The following is a 25,592-nucleotide window of genomic DNA, read 5'->3' as shown; positions in this document are numbered from 1 at the left end:
CCCCCGCCCCTGCAGAACCAAAGTTTTGCTGTATTCTCTGTGCTGGATATATTTCTCTTTTCTCTACTGAAATGATCTGTGGGTAAAAATTTAGGAGTCTGGGCTATTCCTCCAGAATGTACATTTTATTTCTTTTGAGTTTTTAGCATTTTATTCATCCCTGGAGTTGATTCAACTCTGTCTTGAAGAATGAACATCCATTACAATAATGGTTTATGAGAAGTATTTTTCAGAGTTTTCAGAGGAGATGAAAGAAAAATGCAAAAAGACTCCCATGTGATCTTTGGAGAGTCCTGCTACTGCATAGTAAGGATGATTTCATCCTGTCCTCGGGTCCATCCCCATCCTTTTGCTTTCCCTGCTTCTAATAAGCCTGCTTCAATTTTGCTCATTTATTTGAGAGGTCAGAGTCATTACCTGGAAAGGGGAGGTAGAGTGTCTCTCAGTGCTGCTTTTGAGTTCATGTAGGTTTATTCTATCTTATTTTGCATTTGTGTTCAACAAAACAAGCTTGTCTATGAGAATTATGAGTGTTGCAGAAACTTTAAACCAGTAGGCACACTAAAACGTAATCGACTGTAGCATTTCCGGCTGAAAGGATCCCCTGCTTCTCTCTTTCATTTACCTGAGTAAATGTCAAGGACTGAAGCAGAATGAGAGGGACAATTTGATATTGCCAAAACCAGATTTCCACCTTGAGGAGGAAATGTATTAGCTTTATATATAGAATAAATGTGTACTTTCTTTTTGCAATTTGAGAAGAATCTTTCCTGAGGAGCCTAGATTGACATAATATTGAAGTCTGCCCTCCAAGAAAGAGATCAGTTGGCTAGAACACAAGGTTTGTGAGTACTTTTTCCTTACTCAAAAAAAACCCAAAAACCAAAAAACAAAAAACCAAAAATCTTTAAAAGAAGATTGCACTCAGGATTCATAGGAAGATAGTCCCTCTCTGTGGTCCTTACCCTTTGTTTTATGGAAAAATGATTTTATTTTTTTTGGACTTAAGTGCTGTGAAGTGATATTGTTATTCATTCTTTTTCTGCTGGTAATGATTTATATTCATCAATATATTTATCTTTAAAAAAGTATGCAGGAGTGTGTGTGTGTATAATTTTAAGATTTTATTTATTCATTTGAATGAGAGAGCACAGAAGGAGAGTGAGAGGGAGAAGCAGACTCCCCCCTGAGCACAGAGCCAGACATGGGGCTCGATCCCAGGACCCCTGAGATCATGACCTGAGTCAAAGACAGACATTAACTGACTGAGCCATCCAGGTGCCCCGGCAGGAGTATATTTTTTGACTCCATTTAACCATTATTAACTATTTGGTACAGCCTTTCCTGATTCCCCCCATGCATTTGCACGGATAAAATCTATGTCAAGGAGAGATTGGCAGGGGCATAATATATCATACTTTAATATTTTCTGTGACTCACCTCTATCCGCTTGGTGGTATTTCCATTTCTGTGTTTTTAAACATCTGAGTGGTATTCAATGATATACTCACTTGAAGATCATTTCAATTTTTTTTTTTTACCGTTGCAAACAACGCTACCACGAACATTTTATCATCTGTATCTATCTCTGCACACATATTTGAAAATTTCTGTGGAAGAGATTCTTAGAATTACTGGGTTAGCATGTTGATAGATACTGCCAAATTGTCTTCCCAGAAGGCTTTACAAATTTACAGTCCCAATTATAAGGCAGAAAGCAGCCCTTCTTATGTTTTTAATTAAATTCTAAGGTTGTGTTGACTGTTTTACAGTTTAGAGGAGAGGGAGGTAAGTAAAAAATGATCAAATTCAATGTGATAATTACATTAATAAAGGAATGCTGTAAGAGGGATGTCAAATACGGATTGGATTGGAAGTATTAGGAAGACTTTCCAGTGGATTCCATGCTTTAGCTGTGTTTTGAATAATGAGTGCATTAAGCAAGGGAGGAGAGGTGTGTTGGGAGGGAAGACAGTGTAGGCATGGGGAGCAGTACCTGTGAAAGGCAAAATGAATGAGAGAATGTGAAGTATCGGGAACCGCAAGTGCTTCACAATTATGGAAGCACTGGGTGTTGTGAGAGAACAAAGGAAATGCAGGGAAGGTATTAAAAGACTAAGATGGTATTCCAAGGAAGTGGGAATTTGTCCTGTGGGAAATGATGAGTCATTAAAGGCATTTATATCAATGAAAAGATGAAATCTGATTTTTCTTTTGGGAAGATCACTGTCTTGTCGCTGTGGGAGGTAGAATGGGGGGAGGGGAGTTTAAAAATAGGGGAGGTGACCGGGTGAGGAATGATGAAATTCTAAGCTAAGGCAAGGGTATGGCCACTGGACAAAGGGGCTGGATTTGAGAGTTCCTAAGGGGGAATTCTAAGTAAAACTGGGAGACTATTGGAGTGTGATGAGCAAAGGAGGAGGAAGAGCTGGGGATGGTTTTTCTGTATTTTAACCTTGATAAGAAATTAGGATTTCTGTTTGCTAAGATATAGAGTGTAGGAGAAAGGACAGATGAAGATAACAGGTTAAGATAATCCGTATCTTTGCTATTGCCATGGGCCAACTTAGTGGATGTGGGCAGACTGCAGAACACGTGTATCTGGCCGTCAGGTGGGAGCTGTGATGGGAGTATAGAGAGGGGAGTTGCTGTCCTGTAGGTGGAAGTGACATCCTGTGAATGGGTGTCAGCTCCATGGGGAACTTTGCCTAAAGTTAGAGGATGCCTAAGGGTCAGTGAAGAGAGATGGGAAGCCTGGGAAGAAGACTAGGAAGGAACGCTTTCCAGTTAAGTGTGAGGAAAACCAGGAGAGAAGGGTGTCCTGATGAAAGAGGGAAGGAGCAGGTTCAGGCCTGTTTGCTAGTGAGCAAATGAGTGGAGACTGATGTTGGGGAAGTTTGGATAAGGAGGTGGAAACCCTGAATTTGTAGCAGGTAATGCCTACATTTTGACAGTTCCAGGTGCAAAGACTTTTGAGTCAAAAGAAGTAGGTTCAAATCCCTTTGTTTCATCACAATAGTAATATAACACATTCTTTTTTTAAATAAAAACTTTTTTAGAGTGAATTGGGGAGGGAGGGGCACAGGGAGAGAGAGACAATCCCAAGCAAGCTTCACACCCAACACAGAGCACGTCCTGGGGCTCGATCTCACGACCCTGAGATCATGAGCTGAGCCGAAATCAGGAGTCAGATACTTAACCAACCATCTGAGCCACCCAGGCGTCCCACAAATTCTTTTTTTTTTTTATTTTAAAGAAAAACATTGCTTTATTTAACTATGTAAAATTTGAACATGTTATATATTAAAAAGCATAAATGCCTCATATATTGCTATTGAGATTTTAAAATGGTGCAGCCACAATGGGAAACAGTAAGGCAGTTTGTAAAAATGTTAAACATGGAGTTGCCATATGACCCAGAAATTCTACCCTTAGAATTTACTTAAAAAAATCTACACAAAAACTTGTACACGGATGTTCATACCAGCACTATGCACAGTGGCTAAAAAGAAAAAATACACATGTCTATCCAAAAAGTGGATAAATAAAAACTGGGATATCCATACAATGGAATATTATTCAGCTGTAAAAAGGAACTAAGTACTGACACATTATAACATGTATGAACCCTGGAAACATCATGCCAAGTGGAAGAAGACAGTCACAAAGGATTTCATATTATGTATGTATTTTATGAATGTTCATATATTTGTATGAAAGGCCAAGTCTGCAGAATAGGCAACGCTAGAGAAACAAATAGATTAGTGGCACAAGGTGATGCAGGATCTGGGGGAATGGGAAATGACTACTAATGCATTTGGAGTTTTATTTCTGGAATGATGAGAATGTTCTAAAATTAGATGGTGGTGATGGTTTCCTAATTCTGTGAATATACTAAAAACCACTAAGTTGTGTGTGTGTTTTTTTTTTAAGATTTTATTCATTCATTTGATGGAGAGAGAGACAGCGAGGGAGGGAACACAAGCAGGGAGGGTAGGAGAGGGAGAAACATGCTTCCTGCTGGCGACATGGGACTTCGTCCCAGGACCTTGGGATCATGACCTGAGTGGAAGGCAGACGCTTAATGACTGAGCCACCCAGGTGCCCTAAATTGTATATCTTAAAGGGTGGATGTTATGGCTTGTGAATTATTTCTCAATAAAGGTATTAAAAATAAACAAAATGGCAAAGCTAATGGCAAATGAAAAAAAGGTAACACTTCACAGAGATGGTTAATATTTGTAACACAAAAGGCATTTTTATATAAAGTAATACAACAAATTCCAGTGCCTTAATTTCCATACCTGCAAAACAGGGCTCACAGGTGACCTGGAGGTGAGAATTAAATGAGATAACTGTTAACATTCATATTAGTTATTGTCATTATCCTTAGTCTTCATTGCACCTGGGATGCTTAAGAATCCATGTGTAGAGAGGTTTAAGTGTTTGGCTAACCGAAGTAATGGCTCAAGAGTAGAACTTGAGTATCATGAAATTCTGATGGGTGTGTTCTCGTGGATCTGGTGCCTTTTCATCCTCCTGGTTCATTTCACAGATATTTATTCCATTTCTGCTATGCACAGGTGCTAAACTATTGTCAGGGGTGTAAGGATGATTCAACCATTTGCTCCTACGTTCAAGAATCTTATGATTAAGCAGGATAAAGGGAGAGGATAGGATGGTTCCCCTAAGATGTGGCAAGGAGGAGAGAGATGCTCACAGAGCAGAAGAGAGGCAGTGGGAAGTTGGGAATGCAGTTCTAGGAATCCATCCCCAAAGTGAAACCTGAATGGAGAAGGAGGAGTAGAAGTTATGCAGGTGACACAAAGCTGGGGGAATGGAGGCAGGCAGTGAGGGTGGTAACATAAAGTAAGGGAGAAACCCAGAGTTAGCCTGGACCGTAGGGAATACTGGGAACACCCAACAGCACGTGTTGCTGGACCAGGAGATGGGTGGATGCAGTGTGTTGGGATGAAGAGCCGAGAGCCAGGTTCTGAAAGCCCTTAGGAGGCCATTCAAATGAGCTTTGATTTTTATCCTAATGGCAACTGGCAGCTTTTGAAGTTTTAATCAAGCTGTGAAATGGGTAGAGTTTTGTGTCATATGGATGATTGTGAGGCCTGAATGAAGGAAGGATTGAAGATAAATCTGTCCTGAAGAGAAAGGAGGTTATTGTAGTTTGGGCAGTGAATAAGAGTTATGGGCTAGAGGGTTTGTTCGAGAAATATTTAGGAGAGAAAATGGCAGTTGTTGATGGTGGGTGGAGTGGGAAGGGGAGGAAGTGGCTTCAGGGTGTCTTGGTTTCTAGTTGGGCGGCTTTGTTGGTGGTGTTACACCACTTGAGATATTACAGGAAAAATGATGAGTTTATTCTCTCAGAAAACAAGAGACTGATTCATCAGGTATTTGCATTTTGCTTTGTAGATAATCCCAGCATAATTTTCTTTTTCCAGTACTTTGACACAATAGCTGTTGGATACCTGGGTCTCTTCTGTTCCTTCTGAAGAATAAAACTTGGCTTTCAAAATTTGTATATGCTTAACTCTCTCTTTTCTTTTCTTAAAAAAAAAATTTTTTTTTAATCTCTAGGAAGAACCTAAGAAAGTCCGCTTTGATTATGACTTATTCCTGCATCTTGAAGGCCATCCACCAGTGAATCACCTCCGCTGTGAAAAGCTAACTTTCAACAACCCCACAGAGGAGTTTAGAAGAAAGTTGCTGAAGGCAGGAGGGGTAAGTGGGCACTGCCTTGTGAAAAGCCTTCACATCAAAAACTAGTTGCTAGTGTGTTAAGAAGCGTACTAATATTTCGAGAGAGGTAAAGAGGGGAGGGACCTTAATGACTTAGCTGTGGACTCCTGGTTTGGTATGAAGAGGTAAGCAAACACTGATATTTTAAGTAGGTATGAATCTGAAATTACACTGTTGGTTAGAATAGCTTGATAGTCTGTGCAGCTCAAATCTGTTTTAACAAAAAGCCAAAAACAATAAACTTTCCTCAATTAAGAAAAGAGCAATGTCTGAGCTTGGTCATATCAGTTTATAGAAACTTTTAGGTAAAGTCGAAAGTCCTGTTTAAAATTATATAAAAAGAGGTTATTGTCCAGATTTTCTTGGGAAATATTAATAGATAAGGTATAATCATTCATATGACAGGCTTGGGTTATTTAAATATACATTTTTGTTTATTTGAATTGTATGTAGGTAAAAGATGGATTTTTTTTTCATTTTTTAAAAAAGATTTTATTTGAGAGAGAAAGAGAGGGAGAGAGAGAGAGAGCACGAGCAGGGGAGGTGCTGAGGGAGAGGGAGAGAGGCAGACTCCCTGCTGAGCAGGGAGCCCGATGCGGGGCTCAATCCCAGGACCCTGACATCATGACTTGAGCTGAAGACAGACGATTAACTGACTGAACCACCCAGGCGCCCAGATTAATGTTTTTAAAGGTCACGGTAGCCAGGTTTTGCCTGTGTGACTTGGCTAGGATAGGGAGTGATATTTAAGTGGGCTTTTGTGCAGACACAAACGTATGGAATGTTCGCTTGCAGCTAAGTCAGCTGTACAGACGAATGCTACTGACTCATGGAAGTCTATAATGGGCACCATTGGGACCATCATCCATCATTCCGCTTCAGATGAACTTCCTGTGTCATCTTATGTGGGCAGTTCTGACCCCATAAAATGTTGAAATGTGTTCTTTGCTCTAGAATTTCCTTCACTTAGTTTTTCTGGAAGGTTTTTGATAGCTTTGCCTCGATGCACTTATCATACGTGTAAATATGTGTGGACCATAACTTTGCAAAATGGCCTCATTTCTCTCATAAGCTCTATCTGAGGGCTATGCAGGGAAGAGTTTGGTTTTATATAGCACAGAAGTTTTTTCCCTTTATTGAAATCCCTTTTTGTGGGGTTAGAGACAACTGCTTTGAGAAGCTGTGGACCGTCTCGGAAGAAAATCACCCATATATACACTTGTGTGAACATTTTGGGTTATGTGGCACTTGTGAAGTCCATGTTTTGGAGTCCAATTTTGCCAAGTTCCTATCCTTTCAGCTGAAATACTAATGTGCATTTGAAGCATTGTTAAGTCCCTTTACCACATTTCATTCAGCACTCTACTATGTCAGTACATTATGGGTTAAAACGTATTGGGCCAGCTTCGGAAATAAACCACCACTTATAGTATTTTATGGGGAAATGCATCTTCATGAAGAAATGACCTTTTGTGATACAACTCATTTTTCTTTTTCCTTTTTTTTTTTAAGTTTTATTTATTTATTTATTTTAGAGAAAGAGTGTGAGCAAGCACAAGTGGGGGAGGGGCAGAGAGAGAGGGATAGGGAGAGAAAATCGTCAAGCAGATTTCCCACTGAGCATGGAGTCCGACATGGGGCTCAGTCTCAGGACCCTGAGATCATGACCTGAGCTGAAATCAAGAGTTGGACACTTAACTGACTGAGCCATGCAGGTGCCCCTGTAATACAGCTCATTTTAAAGTTTGAGATTTATTATGTATTTATTAAGGGAGTGGTGTTTTTTAAAAAAACCTACTGTATTCTTTTTATAGTTACCAAGAACACACCGTTGATGCTATTTGCCTGTGGCTATGCCCTTAAAAATGAACTGGTCCATCCCTGGTTATCTACCCAAAGAAAATGAAAACACTAGTTTGAAAAGATATATGCAATTTTATGTTTATTGCAGCATCATCTATAATAGCCAAGAAGCACCCTGTGTGTCCATTGATAGATGAATGGGTAAAGAAGATGTGTTACATGTACATAATGGGATATTACTCGCAATCAAGAAAAATGAAATCTTGCCATTCATGACAACATGGATGGACCTAGTAGGTGGATATTCTGTTAAGTGAAGTAAGTCAAACAGAGAAAGACAAATACCATGATTTTACTTAGGTGTGGAATGAAAAAAAAAAGTCAAATAAAACAAAATAAAACCAATGGATACCGACTTGCAAATACAGAGAACAAATTGGGGGTTGCCAGAGGGGAAGAGTGTAGGGGACTGGTGAAAAATGTGAAGGGGATTAAGAGGTACAAACTTCTAGTTATAAAGTAAATAAGTCACCGGTATGATAATATAGCATAGGGAATTTAGTCAGTAAGTTCGTAATAACTTTGTATGGTGACAGATGGTGACTACACTTATCACGGCCAGCGTTTCATAGCGTATTAGCTGTCGAATCACTATGTTGTACCCCTGAAATTAAGACGATATTGTATGTCAACTGTACTTCAATCAAAAAAAATGAGCTGGTCCATTTTAAACCCTGATTGTTATTATTTTCTTTTTATGATGGTGGCATTTTATGCTTCTCTTTGGATATGTTGTTAGGTGGGTGATCGGAGCCTGTGGATTCTGGAACTTGAGTACCTCAGGCTTCTGATAAGAGTCGTAGGAAGGAGTAAATATGACACAAGAACTTTTTAAAACACCACTTAGTCCCAGAGTACTCAGGGCTTGCTCGCGAGCTGGAGAAGAGGTTACAGGTCAGCGATAATGCAGCAGAGTGCACGGCTGCATCCCGATAAGGTCTCCGGTAGAGCCCTGTCTTCCTCTTTTCAGCCTTTATCTCAGAACTGTCCTCCTTGACTTTCCTTCTTTGTATTTCTTGAAGTGCTGTTTGAAGCCTGCAGATTTTTTTTCTGTTAGACTAGACTTAGATTGTGTCTTGACACCTCTAAAATAAGTTGAAATGTGAAATATTCAGGCAAACCAGTTACTTAACATACGTTCTTTAAGAGGCTGATTCCAGTAAATTTGGGGGTAAAATTAAAATTGAAAAATGTGTTTGAAATAATAGTAATCCTATAGAGTCTGTCCAGGTAGTATGGGAAAATTAGTCTTTTATGGAAATGGGGGGGGAATCTATAGATTAATAAACATTTTTTCGGCTTACCTAGATTTTTGGCTACCTTGTATTGTTTTTACCTGATATGTAAATATTTATCATTGTCTTGATATTAATGCAGCCTGTCATGGTGTTACTAACTTAGGAGCCATTTTGATTTTAGTCGAAATCTTTCTTTTAAGCTTTATTAGCATAATTGACATGCATATACCATTGTATAAGTTTAAGATGTACAGTGGATTGATTTGATACACTTGTATACTGCAGAATGATTACCACCGTAGCATTAGCTATCATTTCCATCCCGTTACATAATTACCATTTCTTTTTTGGTGAAAACATTTAAGATCTACTCTCTTAGCAACTTTGAAATACACAATTGAGTAGTGTTAATTATAATTGCCATGCCTTCCGTTAGATCTCCAGAACTTACTCCTCTTATAATTGAATGTTTATACTTTTGACCAGCCTCTCCTCTGTACCCTCCCCATCCCCAGCACCTGGTTCTACTCTCTGTTTCTAGGAGTTCAGCTTTTTAAGATTCCACATGTAAGTCATATCATAGAGTATCTGTCTTTGTCTGACTTTCACTTGGCTTAATGCTTTCAAGTTTCACCCATGTTGTCACAAAGGCACGATGTCCTTCTTTCTCACGGCTGAATAATCCTCTATTATTCTATACATTCACTTAGCTTGTTTCAGATCTTGGCTGTTGTAAATAATGCTGCAGTGGACATAGAACCAAGGTACTGCTTCAGTACCTTTGTACGCACACATGTGGGATTGCTGGATCCTATGGTAGTTCCATTTTTAATTTTTTGAGGAACCTCTGTATTGTTTTCCGTAGTGGCTGTACCAGTGTACAATCCCACCAACAGTGCATTAAGGATTCCATTTTCTCCACATCCTCTCCAATACTTATCATTTCTTATCTTTCTGATAATAGCCTGTCTAATAAGTGTGAGGTGATTTGATTTGCATTTCCCTGATGATTAGTGATGTTAAGTACCTTTTTCTGTACCTGTTGGCCATCTGTGTATCTTCTGGCAGATTTTTAAATCAAACTGTAGTTTCTGCCATTGAGGTATACGAATTCTTTATATATTTTGGATATTAACCCCTTAGATGATTTGCAAATACTTTCCTCTCTAGGTTGCCTTTTTCATTTTGTTGCTGATTTCCCGTGCTTTTTAGTTTGATGTAGTTCTCCTTGTTTATTTTTTCTTTTGTTGGTTTTGTTATGATGTTTGTTAGAAATCTTGTTCATAAATATGTCTCTTCAGATAAAACGTTTTTTCCCCCCTCTGGGTTTTAGGGTGAGAGAGGGATGCTGGTTTCATACACTTAAACATTACATGTGTGACATAGATGTATATATTCTGCTTTTACAGGAAAAAATTCCTTATCATATGTGTGTACTGTGTGAAGTCAGTACAGCTGGAGGCGTGAGTGGAGTAAACCTGTCTGGGCTATGGTTCCTTCTCCTTACTTTTTCTTTTAAACGAAACGTACATAACACTATTAAAAGTTGAACTTGGCTTTTGAAGAGATCAAAAAGGTTGTTTTTAGAGCTAATAGCATCTTAGAAAAATGCTTTTAACCATTAGAAGAAGATGATTCCAAAGAGCTTTTTGCCAGAAGAATCTTGAAAAATTGTAGATTTTTTCCTACTTCAAACACCTGTAAACCAATAACTACATGACAACTCCCCCCCCATAATATGCTGTTTTTTTCCACCGGATTTCTTCCTCTTTTTTTTTTTTTTTAAATGTTGCAACTCATTTCTAAATAATCTCAAATGTACCCTGTGTTCTTCTGTTGTATATATTTCAGATATTTTGCTTTAAAAGAAAAAATAATAACTTTTGAGGGAAGGACGCATTTGTAATTAAGCGTTATTTGCGGAGAATATTGGAATACAGAATGATGTCGTTTACAAGACCCTAAAGGTAGTTTCCTCTAAATGAGAGACCTTATTGGAGCTGCTAGGGAAATTGGAGATTTGGGTTAGGATCTAGCCCCTGTCAGGCCTTAAGTAAAAGTCAAAAGCCGTAGGGGTCAGAAAATGGAAAAGGACAACCCGAGAGCTCCTGAGAGGAGATTCCTTTTATTTTGAGATCTTATTTTATTTCTTGTTTGGTAGGAGGGGTAGAGAACAGTGAGCAATAAACTTTTGAGGGTAACACTTGATATAGTCTATTTGTCCTTGGATTTTAAGCAAAAGGACCAAATATACCCCATTGAGAAGCACCTCTGAATTCCACTGAGAATATTTCTACTTGTTTTTGTACAAATGAACTGATGAATCCCTTTTGAGTGATTTTTGAAATGCTGTTTAGGTTGTCAGGATTTTTTTTAAGGCTTTATGATCCCGATAGATGATTTTGTCTTTACTTTCTTGGTCATCTTCTTAGTAGCTAGAATTCAGTCCTACTGAAAAATTGCTGATGGGCTTGACATCCATTACATTTGACGGAAAGAGGATGAGTTTCTCTTTTGGGTGTTGGCAGAGTTCAGATGCAGATAGCCTACATCCTATAGCTGAAAGTCCTCATTCTACTAACTCAGCGCTCTGGGGTTTCCTGTGGGGAGGGAGTGTGATACCCTTGGAAAAGTTTTGAACTTAGGCAGCGTTAAGTAAAAAGCTCATCTTTGTCATCTTCTCGTTGAAGAAAATGATGACATGTCTTTGAAACTGTTTGTCATCCGTGAAATGGGTGAGACTGTGTTTTCCTCGCCAGGAAGTCCAAACATGGTGTGTGACCCAGCCCCTTGGTTCTTTTCCTTTGATGGTTTAGAAAATCAACAGATCTTTAACCATGTGTATGTCAAGCACTTAAAGGTACTGCGTGGTCTGAGCTGCTCTAGATTTAGTCACAGGAAGACATCTTTACCACCGGTTAGTGTGACCAGCACATTGGCGGACCTGTGTTGGATTTAAAGAATGTTAGCTCACAGCATCTCTCTTCAAGAAGTTTAATTCTGGCGGCTTTATTTTGCTTGTATAAAGTGAAACAAAGATCTGTTGAGAATATCGTTTTTTCAAGTTTTCGTTAGAAAAATTATCGGTTCTTATGGTTGTTCTTAATTTTAAATTTCTAGCAGATCAAATAAGGCTTCTTAGAGCCCTTATAAGATTTCCAAAGCAGTGTGTTCAGCATGGTAGTTGTATCCTTATGCCTCTATGAAGAAAGCACAAAAGGGACAAGTATCTTTGGAGAATCGAGTTTATGTTACAGCTGCTCCCCTGTTTTTGGCCTGGAAATCAAATGGTCTGCTGTGGTTCTGTTGTTCTTTATGGAATGGTGGTAGGATACTGGTAGATTTTTTTTTTTTTCTTGCTTGCTTGCTTTCCTCAATTAAACAGGCCAAAGTCTAAACATGTTGTTCAGTCTATTTCTGAATCACTGGCAAGCAGTTAATTTTGAGGACTGAAAATTAAAACTAACCACAGCAGTTGTTAAAACTAGGGTTTCTATAGGCAGAAATCCAATTCTGTTCAGACACCACCTGTTTCAATAGGACATTTCAGACGCCCATTTGGCAGGCTTTGCTGGAGAAGACATGGGGAACATGCTTACAGTCTGTGTTAAGTCTGCAGCATAATGCAGTCCTGCTTCTCGGAGTGACAGTTACATTTATATATGATATGTTTTTGCAAGGAATAAATTGGAATCTTTTTGAAACACTGCTTATTGTGAAGTGGAATTCAAGTCCACGGCAGACCCCCACCAAGGGGTTTTGGTTATTAAAGGACCAGAGGGATCTCATGATAAGGAGCTTTCACTAAAGCAGCTGTGCAAGCCATCTGAACATAGCATTTTATTGCAGGGTTCTGGAATGAATCTTGTCTAGGGCTGTTTAGTATTTCCTTTTGTAGGGGAATTTAGAACACTTCTAATTTCTAAACAGTATAGATCACATTCTCCCTTCACCCCAAACTTTACATTTTTAAAAAAAATAGGTAAATAGACACATAATGCAAAATGACATACAGTGAGTCTTCCTTTGGGCCACCAATAGAGCTGTAGTGAATAACCTTTCACATAGTTCTTTGTGCGCATGGATGCGTATATCTGTAGGAGAAATTCCTAGGAGTAAAATCATGGCTCCGAGGCAAAGTGGAATTTAAATTTTGATGGACATTTACAAATTGCTTGTCAAAGAGCTTATACTACTCTGTGCTTGCATCAACAATGTGTGAGAGTACCTATTTCTCCACACGGTGATTTATTAAACTTACTTTCCCCCCAGTCGGATGAGTGAAAAATGATATCTAATTTTCAACTCCGATTTCTCTTGTGAATGATGATGAGCATCTTTTCATATGTTTAAAAGCTATTTTCATTTCCTCTCGAAGACCACATTTTAATGTATTTTAAATTGGAAATATTCTAAGTGTTTCAGTTTCAACTTAAATTTATGGGTATTCTTCCCACATACTTGCATTTGGAAAGGTTACAACAAGATATGGAAGCCTCTTTAACCGAGGTCCGTGTTTTCAGGCTTTCTTCAACGTGTAACAAATTATGTTCTTAGGAACTGATTTGTCAAGACTTGGGCTTCTAAAAATATAAGTGGCTTTTGTGGCAAACTCATCCCAGTAGTGCCCAGAGGATGGATAGCTGGCTGCTTATTTTTAAAATGACTCAAAGAAAATAATACATGGAAGATTATTTTAGTGGCTGTTGCTGGACAGCTTCATTCGATTTTTGGATATTTGTTTTGGGACGAGTGTGCCTTTTTGTTATGTTCTGACATATATCACCCTGTAATTACCTGCCTCAAAAGATAAAAGGATGCTGCTGTTTTTCACCAGCACCAATAAAAGGTGATTTATTTAAAGAAATGTAGGATCAAGCAGGTTGCCTCATTTATTTGGTGGTTTGTCAGAGCTGAGGTTAATTTTCTGTCATATATGCTATTTTCTCTTTTCGATATCCCCCCGCCCCGAGCCTGGAAAATTAAATCATGAAAGTAGAACATACATATAAACGCTAAATAGAATGTCAAGGTTGTGAGGCTTCGTTCCAAATGTAACATTGGTCTCGTAAAGTTTTAGGGAAAGCATGGTCATAGTAGAAAGTTATGTCACTCAGCATATTTAGTGGTTTCATGGTTTAATTTCACCCAAAGTCACAGAAGTTGATGGCGGGACGTTGGGGACCTTTGAAAATATGCACCAAAAAATAGCTGTGGTCTAACACAATCTTCCTGCCTTCACTCGTTCCTTCCTTTCCTAATTACCTAGCAGGCCACACCTTTCAGTCGGTCCACAGCTCAGATATGCTTGCTGCATAAATTGAACAAAGGCTCAGTGGAAAAGAAAAACAGGTAGACGTTCCTGCATGTGTACTAGGAAAAATTCTGTCGAGTGTTTAAACTCCCAGCTTTAGAGGGTGTGCCATGGTTCCTTGGGCAGACCTCCCAGGAGCGGCAGTGTCGCTGACTAGATCTAGGAGCCTTAATTTAGTCTTGAAAGGAAATGCTGTGATATTTGAAAGAAAAGCAACACGTAAGCCTACCCCTAATTCCCACCCCCCAGTGTACAAAAAGCCAAGAAAATAAGACATGAATAGAAAAGAAAAAAAAAAAAAAGAAACCGTGTAAATCTTGGAAATTTTCGAATTAAAAAATGAACAATTCTTTCTCATTTTATTTTTTTAAGATTTTATTGATTTATTTGATGGAGGGGGCAGAGAGTAGCGGAGGGTGAGGGAGAAACAAACCCTACATGGGACTTGATCCCAGGACCCCGGGATCATGACCTGAGCTGAAGGCAGACACTTAACCGACAGAGCCACCCAGGTGCCCTAGTTCTTTCTCTTTTTAAATGCACACATATTACAATTGAAAATCGTTGGTTCAGTTTTTTCCCTCTCTTCTTGGCTCACCTAGTTCATTACGTACTGGTTTTAAAGCTGCTTACAAAGTTTAGCTAAAACTCCCGAATCTACTGCCTTAATTTCTAGCATCCTAGTAAAGGAACTGCTTATGAGAGCAGCTGTCTGCCTTGACTGTCCCCACTGGATATTGTTTTTGGCTCATACTCTATAATACTAAGTAAAAATAATTTTTGCGACGGGGGTTAGAGAAGAGAAGCTGTAATTAACATTTTATTTTATTAGCTGAGTTTTGTTGTCCCGTAAGTTATACGAAAACCTGACAATGGTGGGATCTGACGGTAGCAGTTTAAAAAATAAATGTCTGAGACTCTTGAAATAGATATTGGTGTTTCATTTTTGAGGAGTAAGGATAAATGGTACGTGGTTTAATATAATAAACTTTATCACCACAAGGGACACAGCCATGGCGTAAAGAAAGAATGTTTGATTTGAAATCTGAAGGCACAAATTCAATTCTCAGATTTACTGCTAATTTACCTTGGGCTTTAGGTTGGTATAAATCTAAAATAAGCATAATATCTCCTCCTCCCACTTGAGATTATTAAATAAAATGTGGAACCTAGTTAACCAGTAAGCAAGTAATTCTTTTATTTATTGAAACAACCACTTTTTTTTTTTCTGTAGGTTTTTATTATGTTTTGGTTTAAATCATAGTTTTTGTTACTTAGAAAGGTGAAAATAAAAGACTTCTATTTCCAAGACTTTGACATAATAATGGTGTTCTGCTGGAAAGAACATGTTTTAGCCCCAAGAAGGAATCTGACTTTTTACCTGTTTTTAAAATAAATATTTTAGCCTTAGAAAAACGTAGACTTTCTAGAAAAGCCGAAGGAAGAACATACATCATCTTAATCCCTCCAGGAATCGTCACCATTGTATTTCTCATGTGGATGAACTCTCACAGGATGTTTGTATTTGCACTTAACGTATTACACATGAATTTCATGTTTTAAACTGCGTGACTTTATTTTTGTTCAAAAACATCCTCACGCCTCAGAGGATCGATGTAAAGATTTCCGTTGTTCGTTAAGAAGTTACCAGTAAGGTGTCCTATGTTTTTGTTTTCTCTTTATGTCTCTGATGGCTCTCACGGAAATATGGTGGTCTAGTGTTTTTTTCTAACTGGGCGGGCCATGTTAGATCTGTTATTTGGAAAATTTTGTATTTTAATAATTGCAGGTATAGATTTTGGAATGTGTCTTTGTAAATGTTATCCTTGCCTTCCCTCTCCTTAGCGGGTAGACTGGGGGCCTGTGGTAGTGTGACATGGTTAAATATAGAGAGGCTTCATTTATGGAAAGATGGGGTAATGTAACGGTGCTCTATCCACAAAACAGAATGGTCTTTTCAACTATTGTCAAAGTAAAAATGGAATATAATAAACATCTAGTTAACTTTACAAACCTCAGTCTTAATAATAACTCTTGGTGATTCAAGAGATAGAGCTGGGTGGGTTATATAGCAAGTCTGCCTATACGGTTGGTGTCTATAGTGTCTTTGGACAAATGAGAAATAAATATCCTCACCTCTCCCCGCCCCATGAAGCCTTAGCCCGAGGAACGTGGCATAGCTAGCATAGCATAGCGGGATTTCAGCATGTCCTCATCCCATTGGCCAAGCATCTTTGTGCAGGGGACCATCTGGACCACCATTTATAGGAATGGCACTACTTATAGGTCCAGACAAAGGTGATTTTGATGTTAAAACTATCTTGTCTGAGATAGTCTGGACAGGAGTGTCTGGGGAATTAATAAATAAAATTATTGAAATTTTGCTATCAGAATATTCCAGTTTAACTAATAATACACTATATGTTAACTAACTTGAATTAAAAATAAAAGAATATTCCAACTTTTAAGAGCCGTGTCCTTTCAAAGGTTTAGCCTAGCCTCTTGTTCTGCCACTCTATTTTGTGTTTTTAGTTTATGACACTATTGCACAATATCCATAGATATCTATAAAGGTCTGGTTTAAGCATAGGAAGCAAGAGGACTTTTGATAAGACCATTGTGCTAAATCAGGGGTTTCAAATGTCGGTGACTATGAGACCAGGCTAACCCTTTGAAAGAACATACCTACAAAAACTGGAAGACTCACTGAATAATTTAATATAGGCCTTGCTATTGGGAATTTCACACAATGGGTGGTGATACATTATTTTTTTTAAGTTAAAAATTAAATAAAGTGGAATTTTCCTTTCAGGTAGTTTTGACCTTTGAATGCTTTGGTAAAGAGAACATCAGCGACCTCCAGGGAAGTTCTAGATCTTAATAACAGTCACCATCAGTAAGCATGCCTTCTGCTCTCTCCCAGTTTTAAGATGGACTTTATCTTCTTTGACTCTTTATGTAGGTCCCAGGGTAAGGCTGGAAACTTTTTCTTATTGAATCTTATTTCCCTTATGTCCCTTCTGTATTTTTTCTTTTTAGATTTCTGTTCCTCCTCGTGATAAAGAGGGGACTTGTTTCTTTTGTCCAGCATGCCCCTCTCCCAGGGTCAAATTTCTGGAGCTTCTCCCTCTCCCTCTCCCTCTCCCTCTCCCTCTCCCTCTCCCTCTCCCTCCACACTATCCCCTGGGATCATCTTATCTGGATCCTGTTCTTCTTTATTCTTCTCCTGAAGGGATTTTTGTGGTTTATATACGTACTCCTGACTTTGGCTTCAGTTTATTATTATTTTTTTTAATTAAAAAAGCATGTTGTAGTTAAATCTTTTCTGATTTGCTTTTCTTAAATGAAAGTGCATTGAGGTAGACGATGTATGTGTCTCTATACTGCAGAGCAACACCGGGTGTAAATGTCTCACAGGCACGAAGATAAACGCTGTACTTGGTTAATCAGCCTTGAAGGTAATAATAAAAGCTGTATGAATTACTGAAGGATGGCGTAGCTTTCTCACTGCTTGATTTTTCTGTACACCTAGTCTGATCACTTTTGGTGAAGAGAACATAGCCCAGCAGTTAGAAGGGCAGACTCTGTTATGAAACAGACCTTTTTTTTTTTTTTTTTTAGAGACTCGCATTGGTGCTTAGTAGCTGTGTAACTTTGGACAAATTAGTGATCTCTATTGGCCTGTTTCCTCATTTGTAAATTACATTTACAAACGAGGAAAACATGTATGTGTGTTTTTATAGCTGAATGTATTCTTTGATGTAATAGGTCAAGCTCCCCGTTTTGCAGATGGATAAACTCAGGCATCAAATACTGAAATGATTATCAAGGGAGAGTTGAGTCAGGGTTTGGCTCACTGTTCTTCCAGTTTCATTCTACGTTAGTTTTCTTTCAAAAATGCAATTAAAAGAAGCAAGAAATTAAAACAGATCCCCAAGGACTCTCTCTTAGTTACCTTAGGGTCCCCGGACTAGTCTAGCATGAGTCTCCTTCCTGAAGACAGGCTGGAGTGGAGGAGCTCAGCAGCTCGCTTGTGGCTGGCAACAAACTTTATTCTTTTGTGTCTTGCTTCATAAAGTTCTCTGTATTTCTCTTGCTTCTGAAATCCAATTTGCGTGGAGAAAATGATAATTAGGAATCTGCTCCCCCACCACCTAAACTTTCTTAAGCCAGCATCAGCCTGTCTGTGGGGATTGGTTACATTTTTGATTTCCATAAATTAGAGGCAAGCATAACTTTTTGGAGTCATTTTTTTTTTCCAGCTGAAAGAGCAAGAATATGCATGACTTTAGAAGTGGTTTTCCTCGGCATTAACCAGCTTATGAAAAAGACTATAATAAAGTCAACAAATAACTTTGTAATCTACCAGGTTTTTGAAAGTAGAGATACAAATAAGTCATGGGGTAGTGGTGATTCTTTGAGCGTTTAAATATGAAAAGATTTTCTCTTTGAGACTGGAAAGTTAGATGGTAATATACTTAATAGGAATCAGCTTAATATGACTGGCTTGCCACTTCTTTGGGGAAGCTGTTTCGACTTCTTGATATTCTCACTGTCTGTCTGTCTCTCTCTCTCACACACACATACCCATTCCAAAATCAAGATACATAACCTAAAAAATGGTTCAGAGAATTCGAATCTAGGACAGGTAGGACAGGTTCAGGAAATCCAAGATAATTTTCAAGTCCTGAAAGACTTCTGGTAGGAGATTTTTATCCTGTTGCTTCTTGCTTCATAGATTGAAATTCCTTGAAGAAAACTGATTGTCTTGCTTCTGAAAATCACGTTAGAGAGGACTTTCCTGAGTCTTGCCCTGTCCCTTTTTCCTTCAACTTGTATTCCTCCTGCCTCCTGTCCAGGTAGTTCTAAGTGTTTAGATAAGACAAAAATAAAAATTCCCTTCCAGGAAGCTAATTTAAAATTTTTTCCTTTTGTAACTTTGTGCTCGCTTTATCCAGAGAGGAAGTATAAGTACTTTTAAAATATTTGAGTACCTACTGTGGGCCAAGTTTAATGCTAATGCTGGGTATGCAATGAATGAACACTGGATTTTTTTTTTTTTTTTTCCCTTTCTACCAAACTCTAACCCTTGGCCAGAGTTTCAGGGGATAAGAAATTCTCATCAACTCGGAGGACTAGAATAATCCTGCTCAGTCTCTGAAGGAAAGGGAAGGAGAGGACAAAACAAGGGAAGGATGGAAGGGTTCAGGAGGGGGGTGGGAGGGGGAAAAGAAAAGGAAAGAAAAGAAAAATTTCTAGCCACCAGACTAGGCTGCTCAATTGCACTTTTAGGAGAAAAAATTATAGTACTTTAAGGCATCCACTTCTTTTAGTGGGGTGCCAGAGATTTTATTATTGGATCCTGTCCCCAAAGGGCTTCTGAAGATCAAGGATGGCAAAAACTAAATATTTTCTTTTTTGGAAAGCTGGTCTTTTGTGTGGATTGTTAGATGGTCCAGTCGAATGTATATAAAACGGTCTTGTTTCTACAACAAATCCTACCAAGTGGAGCAGATTTTCCCAGATAAGCCAGGGATAGGTTGTTGCCAAATACATCTTTGAATATTTATTACAAGGTTGTAGTCTTTTTCTTCAACAGAAACAACTGGTTTTAGTTGAGAGGAAATGTGAGGACTTCAGACCACGTGTGTTTTTTGTTTGTTTGCTTTGCTTTTGTGTGTGGTATTAAAATACAACCTCATTTGGAAATTTTGAAAGCAAACCGTGTCTTTTCTTAGGAAAGCCTTGATTTAGCTGACAAATCTAATTTGTGTAAGGAAGCCTTGATTCCTTTTGGGATGGTATCTAGATTCTTCTTAGAAGAATATGGTGCATTTTAGGTCTTCTTAGTATGATATGGGCCCTCAGAGAGAGAGCCAAGTGTAGTGAATTGAACAGACTGGGGATGCTCCTTGGACACCCTCCGATTTTGATGCCCTTCCCAGGGGTCCCTTAGTCCTCCACGCATAGGCCGTTCCAAATACTATTATTTATTTACTTCATAAGCTTTTATTTTGAAATAATCTCAAATATAGTACAAAGAGCTTTTCTTTCCTGAACGATCTGAGAGTAAGTTGCCAGCACGGGATGCTGTGATATCCTTAAATACTTCAGCGTTTATTTCCTGCAAACAAGGACATTCTCTTATACATCCGTAATACAACTATTGAAGCCCGGGATTAGTATGGATGCAGTTCCAACCTCTGCTCCTCAGACCCCATTCAAATTTTGCGGGTTGTGCCATAATGTGCCATAAATAATGTCCTTTATTTTTATAGCAAAACTATCCAGTCTAGAATCAACGTGTCATTTGGTTGTCATGTCTCTGTAGTCTCCTTTGAACTGAGAAAAATTCCTTGACTTTCATGAACTTGAGATTTTTTGAAGATTTGGGGCCAGTTATTTAATAGATGGCCCTCAGTTTAGGTTTGGATGCTGGTTCCTTATGACCAGATTCAGGTTATGCATTTCTGGCAGGAATATTACAGAAGCGATGCTGTACTCTTTGCATAGCACCTGATGACATGATCATGAGTTTCGTTGTGCCCATTACTACTGTGATGTTACTCTGATGATGTGTCAGATGGTGTCTGCCAGGCCACTCCACTGTAAATCACTTTTTCTCCCCCTTTGTAATTAATGAGTATTTTACTGAGAGGTATTTTGAGAAATGTAAATATCTCATTCCTCTTCAAGCTTAAGTTTATTCTTATATTTGTTATATCATCACAGGCTCGTGGATATATATCTTTTTTTACTGAGTTATAAACTATTACTATCAGTATTTATTTTCATGCTTAAATTATCTTGATTTGGCCAATGGGAGCCCCTTCAGTCTGGTTTCTGTGCATTTTTGACATGCTCTGATCACTTTGTATATTTCCTGACTTTTTGCTACAAGAAGATGTTTTAGGCTCATTTTCCATTTTGCTTGTCTCAGCCCTAGATTCGGCCATTTCTTCAAAGAGCATCCCCTTTTTAGTGGCTCTGAGACCCTGCATGGTTGCCTTTCCTGATATTACCACCCTCTGCTCCCCTGCTGTTGCTTTCTTTGCTTGGTCCTACCGAATAGCTTTTGGACTGAATTGTTCAGGAAGAGGAAGGGCACATTTTGCTTTGATTTAATCACTTACATTATGTCTGTGTGGATGGGGGTAGGGGGACTGTAACATAGTTGATCTGTCCTCCCTGAGGTCCTAATATATAATATAGTAAATGCTCAGTTAGGGTATAAATTCATTCAAAGAGACAAATACTTTACTGTGTATTTATTAGGACTGGGTCATTCCAGGCACTGGGTGGACACAACAGTGAACCAAATTTAGAAAACAAGAAAAAAACCATACATTTGCAGAAATCCTGTGAATAGAAATAGTTTTTGTGAAGGATGGCAATAATTTTCTAAGGCAACCATTTCCCCAACCGTGTTCATTTACATTAATATGTATTCAACGAAAAAAAGGTTTTGACTTTGCACTTTTTTAAACTGTAGTTCTTATTAGAGTGCACAGACTAAATGTGTCACAGGTTTTTTTTTTTTAAGCCTTGGTACTTTCTTTTCTTATATTACTGTAGCTCCTCTTTTCCCCCTGAAGAGTGCTGCTGCCTCGCATATGGCTAGCTGCTTTTAAGGGCAAAATGGAAATTCTAGCAATGCATAAATGTTATATTAGTCAACTCCACCCTACAGTCTGTTAGTTTCTTTACCTTTGACCAGGGATACTTTCAGAGAAAAGAGTGATTTTTCTCATTATACTTTTGGTAATAAGTAATAGAATGTAGAAGCAATAAGAATAGATCATAAGCTCCTTTCTGTTAACAGAGAGTTAATCGTCTCTTATTTCATTTAACTCGCTATACTACATAGCGTATAATCAAACTCTTTCTCCTTTTGTATTGTAAAATTATTTAAGCATATATTTGACTGCCTATACTTTGCCAAGAATCTGCCTGCTTACCTTTGGCAAGTACCTACCTCACAGGACTCTTAAAGGATTAAACGAGACAATGTTTATGGTTTGTTCATAACACCTAATAAATATCTGTTGAATTGGAATGTGAAATTCTCTTGCTAGACTGGAAGGTTGTGACATCAGGGGTTTTAAGTTTTTCTTATAAAAATGTTAATACGTTATAATTGATAGATCTGAGAATTGTGTGTGTTTTATATGTAAATTATAAAACAAACGCCATAAACCTATCATTCACCTTAAGAACGAGGATTAGAACCTAAGTAGTGCCATTCAAACTACCCGTATGCACCTTTCTAGCCCATCTTTGCCTCTCCCAGATGCAACTACTCTCCTGGATTTTCCTGAACTTTTAAACGTGGTTTTACCCCAAATGTGTCTGTCCTTCTATTTGTTCAGCTTTGCTTATTTTTGGTCTTCAGGAAAATGGTATAATACTGTAGGTGATTTTCTGTGACTTGCTTTATTGACTCAGTACTGTGTAAGATTTGTTCTTGTTATGTTATTGATTGCACTGCTGTATAATGGTCCGTATAGCATGATTTGCGTATCCGTTCTCTTGCTATCTAGATATCTAGACTCACCCCCTTTATTTTGTTTTTGTTTTTTTGTTTATTTTTGGCTGCTATGAACAATACAGTTATGAACCTCCTTGGGCATGTCGCCAGTTCACATGTGCAGGAGTCTCTCTAGGGCAGTGGATTTCAAACTGTTATGACCGTGACCCATAGTAAGAAATATGTTCTTAAAAAAAAAAAAAAAAAAAAAGAATACGTTCTCCATAATGAAAGGACCCACGTATATAAATATATGTAGACAAATGAGAAAAAAACTTCATAAATTAATTTTTTTTACCTTATACACAGGACTCAATATATTTTATTTTATACCGGTTGTCTTACAGACAGTGATGCAATCCATCATATTGCTTTCCAGTCTCACTAATAGGTTCTGTTTGAGTAACAATGCTCTGAGTCAGGGGCTCTCAAACTGTAGGGCACGAGACTCACCTGGAGACTGAGTAAACCTGAGGATTTCTGTGCCCTGCGACACAGATTCTTAATCAGTAGCTCTGGGATGGGGCTTAAGAATCTGAATTTCTGGGTCTCCTGGGTGGATCAGTTGGTTAATCGTCCAACTCTTGGTTTCAGCTCAGGTCTTGATCTTGGGGTCCTGGGATTGAGTCCTGCATAGGGCTCCGTGCTCAGAGAGGAGTCAGCTTGGGATTCTCTCTCTTTCTCCCTCTGCCCCTCACCCCTGCGCGTACTCACTTGCACACATGCTCTCTCTCTCTCTCATAAATAAAAACTTAAAAAAAATTTTTTTTAATATTATTTATTTATGAGAGAGAGAGAGAGAAAGAGCAGGAGCAGGGGCAGAGGGAGAGGGAGAAGCAGACTCTCTGCTGAGCAGGGAGCCCAGTATGGGGCTTGATCCCGGGACTCTGGAATCATGACCTGAGCGGAAGGCAGATGCTTAACCAACTGAGCCACCCAGGTGCCCCTAAATAAATAATTCTTAAAAAAAAAAAAATCTGAAATTCTAAAAAGCAGATAATACAGATGTTGCTGGTCTCCCAGCCCACTTAGAGAAATACTGCTTTATGGTATATACCTACAAATGGAATTGCTGAGTCATAGGGCATTTACATATTTGGCTTTTTAATATGTTATACACTGGTTGTAACAATTTTGAGTCCTATGTCAGCGATATGTAAAGAGATCCCATTGCTGTCTTTTGTAGTCAGACTTGTTCATCTATGCCCATTTTGTAGGCATTAAATTATATCTTATCATTGTCTTATCTTGTATTTCACTGACTAGTAATGTAGCTAAGCATACATTTCAGTGGCCAATCATGTTTCTCTGTGAAATGTGTTCCTATCTTCTGCTTATTTTTCTATTTATTTGTTGGGGTCTTTTATATTCAGGACATATGGATCTATTGGTTATATTTGCTGTAGATAGCTTTTTCTAGTTAGCTCATGTAGCAGCTTTTTTACTTCATTTATGGTATCTTTTGATAAACAGAAATTCTTTAATTTTAATGTGGTCAGATTTTTTTATGGTTAGTTCTTTTTGTGTCCTGCTTATTATGTGCTTCCATACCCCAAGGTCGTATAGATAATCTCCTGTATTTTTTTCTAACATGTTTGAGAACTTATGTCTAACATTTAAATATTTTCAAACATCTGGAATTGATTTTATGTATGGTATGAGGTAAGAGTCTAATTTAAATTTTTTCCTATATAGAAAAGCAGTCCCAGCACATTTTATTGAGTTGTCTACACTTTACCCAGGAATCTACAGTGCCTACCTTGTCCAGTGTCAGATTTTCAATGTTTGTGAATCTGTCCAGAGAATGTGGTTCAATTCTATTCCATTGGTTAGTGTGTTGATCTCTGTAGTAATATCATGATGTTGTAATTGCTATAGTTTTAAAATGAGGTTTACTATATAATGTGACAAGTTCTATGACATCATTCTTTTTTCGTCATGTAAATTTCAGTATCAGTTTAAGTTCTTTGGAAAATTACTAGGATTTGGATTGAAATTACATTGAATCTGTGGATAATGAGTGTTCTTATCCATGAAACTAGTCTATCTGTTTACTTAGGGTTTCTTCAAAGTTGTTAAAATGTTAAGATATTTTTGATAAAGGTTTAGCTGGGTTTTGTTTATTCCTAGGTACTCTTAATTTTTTAAATTGCTGTTATAAGCAGACTGTTGTTTTCTGTGTGTTGCTGATGTATAAATATACATACTGGAATTAAAAATTAATTAGAAACAGGCAGTTTAAAAGGATGGAGGATAGAAGTGAAGAGTTTGTAGGAAGATCGGTAGGAAAAGAAAGGGAAGAAGAAAGGGGGGTAAACAGAAGGGGGAATGAACCATGACAGACTATGGGCTCTGGGAAACAAACTGAGGGCTTCAGAGGGGAGGGGGGTGGGGGAATGGGATAGGCTGATGATGGGTATTAAGGAGGGCATGTATTGCATGGTGCACTGGGTGTTATATGCAAGTAATGAATCATGGAACTTTACATCAAAAACTAGGGATGTACTGTATGGTGACTAACATAAAAAAAAAAGAACATAAAAAAAAGAAATAGGCAGTTTACATTTGCAGATTGATAATTCTAACTATCTTACTAAACTTACTAATTCTACTAAATTTTTTTTAGGTTATTATTTATTTTGGAGAAAGCGTGCATGTGCTTGTGCACAGGAGGGGAGGGGCAGAGGGAGAGAATCTTCAAGCAGACTCCTCGCTGAGTGTGGAGCCCATCATGGGGCTCCAGCTCATGACCTGTGAGTTCATGACCTGAGCTGAAACCAAGAGTCAGTCACACAACTGACTGAGCCACCCAGGTGCTCCCAATTCTAGTATATAGTCCTCTAGTTTTCTATGTGGACAGTCATAATACCTAAATAATGACATATGTCTTATTTTGTAT

The 25,592-nt window shown here is 38.2% G+C and overlaps 1 protein-coding gene across 1 annotated transcript in view; it reads left to right on the top strand.

Annotated features, from left to right (window-relative positions):
- MLLT3 (MLLT3 super elongation complex subunit) overlaps positions 1-25,592 on the top strand; it is a 266,270-nt gene that overhangs the window by 151,394 nt on the left and 89,284 nt on the right. Inside the window, exon 4 of the mRNA XM_040632319.1 lies at positions 5,590-5,733. Coding sequence (XP_040488253.1) covers positions 5,590-5,733 — 144 coding nt within the window. The remainder of the gene's footprint in view (positions 1-5,589; positions 5,734-25,592) is intronic.

The sequence above is a fragment of the Ursus maritimus genome, unplaced genomic scaffold, assembly GCF_017311325.1.
Source record: "Ursus maritimus isolate PB19 unplaced genomic scaffold, ASM1731132v1 scaffold_17, whole genome shotgun sequence".
Classification (NCBI taxonomy): domain Eukaryota; kingdom Metazoa; phylum Chordata; class Mammalia; order Carnivora; family Ursidae; genus Ursus; species Ursus maritimus.
This window is presented reverse-complemented; position numbering and strand designations above follow the sequence as displayed.